Source organism: Octopus sinensis, unplaced genomic scaffold (genome assembly GCF_006345805.1).
Source record: "Octopus sinensis unplaced genomic scaffold, ASM634580v1 Contig20066, whole genome shotgun sequence".
Taxonomy (NCBI): Eukaryota; Metazoa; Mollusca; class Cephalopoda; order Octopoda; family Octopodidae; genus Octopus; species Octopus sinensis.
In genome coordinates this window covers 27,501-33,216 of record NW_021836858.1, presented here as the reverse complement: position 1 = coordinate 33,216, position 5,716 = coordinate 27,501, and the positions used below count along the sequence as shown (strand labels likewise).

Here is a 5,716-nt window from a genome sequence, read left to right as displayed (position 1 = left end):
TCTACACAGCAATTACATGCGACTTAATAAGCAGATGTGCTTCAAGAGAAAACAGCTAAGATTTACCCTACCTACCTACTTAATATACATATATATATGTTTTTATATATAATTTTTTTACGTATAGTTGTAATATATATTGTTTATTATAGATGATAGAAGATAGGTGGGCAAAAATGAAAAAAGTCTGTAAAAAACAAAGTAAATAAATAAATATACGAGAGAAAGCATAACCGAAGCAAAACAGGCCAACAAGCAATTTCAGGAAGTTCAGTAAAGAATAGAAAATTACCTACCAAAGTGAGCTAGTGATAGATCATGTCTGATGTACAAGTCTCCAGGGATAAATAATTGCACAAGATAAGTATAGGATAAAGAGGCTTACGCATAGAGAGGGCCTTATCGCAGAAGACTTATAACCTGAAAGAACCATTAATAACATTTATTACACAAATATCGAACTTTGGTTTAGAAGTTAATAAATAAGACATGTTGATCATATTATCGATATGGTTAAAAGGATTTAAGGGTTGGTGATGATTCAAAACGGTTTGGAAAGGGTTAATTAACCTAATCCTGAGCTGATACCGCCGTACATTGAAGCGACACAGCCTCTAAAAACAAAATTGAAACTGACTTAACTGAGGGCAGTGGCCAAGTACGAATTGTCGAATTTACTGAGAACTTTCATCGTGGCATCAACGACTAATGGTAACCTCTTTCCTTGTGAGCATTTTGGACAAAATCATAAACTCTACATTCAGCAGAGTTATGAGAGAAATTTTCGATGATGACAGCCTTGGGATCTGTGTAACCGATTCACGGAAATTGATGATGTTCGAAGCTATGTTTATCTAAACCATCTTGAGGACACATACTTATACAATTGGCTCTAAGCACTCATAAGATCTAGCTGTCCATGTCCATAGTGACACATTTGGAAAATCTAGTCAGTGCCTGTCAGAGAGCTGGAACTGTCTGCGGTTTTTACAACACCCCTTCTATGTGGTCAATTTCTGCGCAATCCCTGTCTGCCGATGCGATAGCATTTTCGTTGCTTGATGGCGGAACGTTACCAAGAATGCTTCTAGACGCTTAAAGTCTGTCCACTCTGTCCAAGGCAGGGCATAAACGGCCACTGTCCAAAAGCACCACCATTACTGCTGCATAGATTCAAAGTCACCAATTCACTATCCAAATCCAAGAGGATCATCCTGATCTGAAGACCCAAATCCTCTTAAAACAACATTGCCATTAATCACGATCCGGATTGACCGAAACACGCGTACACCTCGGAGTCCTCGAGGAGTGCGAATATGAGTGTTCCGGAAATCCTGTGTTTTGGGTGATGGCTACCCAATTTAAATTTACTGTCATGAGGTCATTAACACATGTGATCTTGCTTCCGGGCAATTTCCAGCACATGCGCATTGAAGTAAGTGCATGATATTTGTAAGAACGGTCGTGTAATTCAAGATGTATTTTAGTGGTTGTCCTTGGTTTTGGTGTTTAACGGGTTTTACTGATGGTTGTGATGACGGTTGTCTCTGCAGTGGTGATTCTGATGATGGTGTTGGCGATGTTGGCGTGTCGTTGTTTGAAGGTTTTTCTTACGTCCGTTTCTGCGTCCTAGCTGTTTTCGTCAGCGCGTCTTTCTCTCACTTTTCCTTTGTTCCGACGGCAATAGTAGAAGTGGCGCCAGTGTTGCCTTCACACGAATTTCCATTCGCGCCGTTTCTTTTGTCGTCGTTGTTGCTATTGTTGTTCATACATTCTCTGTTAACAGGTAGTGGTGAGAAATTGGGAATGTATTGGATGTTGGAACAGCTAACAGCACTCCCTTCCTGGATTTGCGAAGCTATAATGTAATTTTTTCAAGAAATTATAATTTTGCTACCAAAAAGTTTCAAAACTCGCCCCGGAGGCGCGGAAATTTCACAAGGCCAACCAGCCTCAAATGGATGCATGTTGGTTTCATCAGTAAACGGCAAATTACTTTCTTCAAAACAACATACGAGCTCCAAAACGAAGTCTTTCTCTAATAATTATAATAATAATAATAATAATAATAATAATAATAATCCTTTCTACTAAAGGCACAAGGCCTGAAATTTTGAGTCAGGGGACTAGTCGATTAGATCGACCCCAATGTTTCACTGATACTTTATTTATCGACCCCGAAATGATGAAAAGCAAAGTCAACCTCAATAATAGTAATAATAAAGATGATAATAATTTGCGCTATTAGCCACAAGGGCCTAACAGATTAAAAACAACACAAAGACATACTACATATAATAAATATAATTAATACTATCCTTCTATTAAGGAGGTGAGCTGGCAGAAACGTTAGCACGCCGGGTGAAATGCATAGCGGTATTTCGTCTGTCTTTACATTCTGAGTTCAAATTCCGCCGAGGTCGACTTTGCTTTTCATCCTATGGGGGTCGATTAAATAAGTACCAGTTACGCACTGGGGTCGATATAATCGACTTAATCCGTTTGTCTGTCCTTGTTTGTCCTCTCTGTGTTTAGCCCCTTGTGGGTAGTAAAGAAATAGGTATTTCGTCTGTCTTTACATTCTGAATTCAAATTCCGTCGAGGTCGACTTTGCTTTCATCCTTTCGCAGTCGATTAAATAAGTACCAGTTGCCTACTGGGGTTGATCTAATCGAATGACCCGTTCCTCCAAAATTTCAGACCTTGTGTCTTCAGAGTCGAATATTATCCTTCTATCCACTGCGTCTGTTTTACTTTTTTAGTATATATATACTTCTTGAAATGATTTCGACATTGAATTCCTGAAACATTCTCTGCACACACACACACACACGCACACACACGCACGCACGCACACACACACACACACACACACACACACACATACACACACACGCACGCGCACACACACACCATGACTAAATCCAACGTATTTGTTTGCATTAACGAACAAGATCTGAAGAGCCTAAAAGTTATGAAAAGGAAAATTAGAATTCGTAACATTCATCCTCTGACCCTGGTGCTGTTAGAGCGGATGGATGTAAACTGAAATAACTTCTACCCGTAATTGAAAATGCTTCACAAATTCGACTGAGCTTGAGTTTATCTTCATTTACTTTCTGCTCTTCGACTCACATCTCAAATAAATGCTTCAATTTTTTACAAATGCATAAGATATGATCAATCCAAGTCCTTGAATGAGATTATCGTATCTAACCAGGAAGAACACAAGGAAAAGTTGACCTCGACCAGATCTGAGCTCAGAACAACATATTTTGTCTAACGATCTAACAAGTCTGCCAGTTTGTCGCACTTCAAAGGTCTTATATCTGTATAACATTATACACCCAGTAGACGAGCATAACTAGAGGGAACAAGATCTTGAAATGGTCCATAGTGAGTCTTCTCAAAGTTGGGAAGGTAAGAATATAGACTGAAGAATTTCGCCATGTGATGCTACCGTGAATGAATGGCATATGTGGATAAGATATCACATTACATAGTCAGGAAATGTGAACCGATGTAGGAACCTCTCTGTAGTTTCCCGATCTGCAAGAAATAGCTACCAAATATCTCTCGTTCCAAAACGCAAGAACACATCGGGCTATGGAGTCATGACCGAAAAGCCTTTAGTCATGGCAATTATCAACCAAGGCTGTCCTCGGTTAAACAACAACGGTAAACCCGATTGAAACCAGTTATAGATATTTTGTTGTCTTTCTAAAACCAGACATTATATTTTACGTGCTCTATTTCCTATTATTGTTACAAATGGATGCTAGATTTTCTGAGGAGGTGTCAGTAGGGGTATTTACCTATTTGTACATACTCATGGCCACAGTGTCAAGCAGCTGTCTCTATTTAGGGAAGTAGCTATTAACGGAGGTAGCTGTTGACGGAAAATCAACCTGAATATATCCTGACTAAATACACCGGAATGGTTTCATCAGCCAAGAACAGGAACAGTCTGATTGACTTTCTCATATTTTCCATTAAGCCCTAGGTCAACTCCATGTTATGGTAGGAATTATTTGTTTAAAGTATCGTGTAGTGGGATCGAATACGAAACTACGTGGTCGAATACGAAACTACGTGATTGAATACGAAACCACATGACTGTGAAGAAAACCTATGATAAATCACTCAATGCTAGTTTGCACAGAACGGTACTGACCGAATATTGCGACCAACAAATAACATCGTTTCAACCAGAACTAACCAGAGTGACACAACAACCAGTCTGAAGAAGAAAAAGTATTGGAAAAAAAATGAGGGACAAACTGTGCGAAAAAATCAGAATTCTTTAAGGTAAAATTTAAATGTATTTCTCTTGCGATATGCTTGAAAAGTCTCTCCTGGAAATATTGAAGAACTTAATACCCATTGGGTATATGTAGAAGAATCATAATGTTTCATTTATATAGATATTTTGAGTGGCTGTGTGGTAAGTAGCTTGTTTACCAACCACATGGTTCCGGGTTCAGTCCCACTGGGTGGCACCTTGGGCAAGTGTCTTCTGCTATAGCCTCAGGCCGACCAAAGCCTTGTGAGTGGATTTGGTAGACGGAAACTAAAAAAGAAGCCCGTCGTATATATGTATATATATATATGCATGTGTGTGTTTGTGTGTCTGTGTTTGTCCCCATAGCATTGCTTGACAACCGATGCTGGTGTGTTTATGTCCCCGTTACTTAGCGGTTCGGCAAAAGAGACCGATAGAATAAGTACTGGGCTTACAAAAGAATAAGTCCCGGGGTCGAGTTGCTCGACTAAAGGCGGTGCTCCAGCATGGCCGCAATCAAATAACTGAAACAAGTAAAAGAGTAAAAGAGTAAAGAGTAATCATAATGTTTCATTTATATATGTCTAACTCTAGCCACGGTGGACATTTACAGTTTATGGCCTGTGCTGTTTGGGAGTTAACTATCCTCGGCAATTACGCAATACAGAACTAGAAACAGAAAACAAATGTCACACATCTGTTTGGTCATGTGACATTCCTTTCGGCTTTAGTTTCGAACATCGGTTCCTGGTCTACATTGGACGAATATTTCCTTCAGCTTTTACCGCTTACTCTGATCTGATGCTTCTTTCCACCGTCTTTGTATTTGAGAAGACCGTCTTGGCATCAAATCTTCGAGATTAGCATAACCTAATTTGTATTTTCTGTGAGTTCGGTTGGTTCATTTTGAGGTCTGTCTCATGTCTATCATTCTCGGTATGCGACCCCAGCTTCACTTTAATTTTTTATAACTTCAAGAATCTTTTGGAAAGAAGTGTTTGTAATACATAAGCGCTTTCGCTGTTTATAGCTTTTCAGACACACCTGTTATAGGATAATCTCTGTGTGTAAAGACATACATTCATACATACATACATACATACATACATAATACATACATACATACATACATACACTATTCTTACACTATTCTTTTGGTCTTCCATGAGCATAAAATTTTGGCGAGCTCTTCGCATTGTTCTTAGTTTATAGTTTAAATCCGTCATATTTTACATTTCTGTATTGTGTGAGTGTCAGTAGAAAACATTTGCCGCATTGCATTCTTTTCACAATCATAAAAATATTAAGCTTAAAGATAGATCTAGCTCGGCCCCCGAAATGGATACACAATTGGGGATTCTGCGCTCGATCACTTCTTCCTTGGATGTTCTTGCCGAGATCTATTGACCTAAAGAGACAAACTACCAAATCTTT

The 5,716-nt window shown here is 39.0% G+C and overlaps 1 protein-coding gene across 1 annotated transcript in view; it reads right to left on the bottom strand.

Annotated features, from left to right (window-relative positions):
- Positions 1 to 296: 296 nt before the first annotated feature.
- The window catches only part of LOC115232225, a 28,960-nt gene continuing 23,540 nt past the window's right edge, over positions 297 to 5,716 (bottom strand). The window contains exon 8 of the mRNA XM_029802067.2: positions 297 to 420. Coding sequence (XP_029657927.2) covers positions 317 to 420 — 104 coding nt within the window. The 3' untranslated portion in view covers positions 297 to 316. The remainder of the gene's footprint in view (positions 421 to 5,716) is intronic.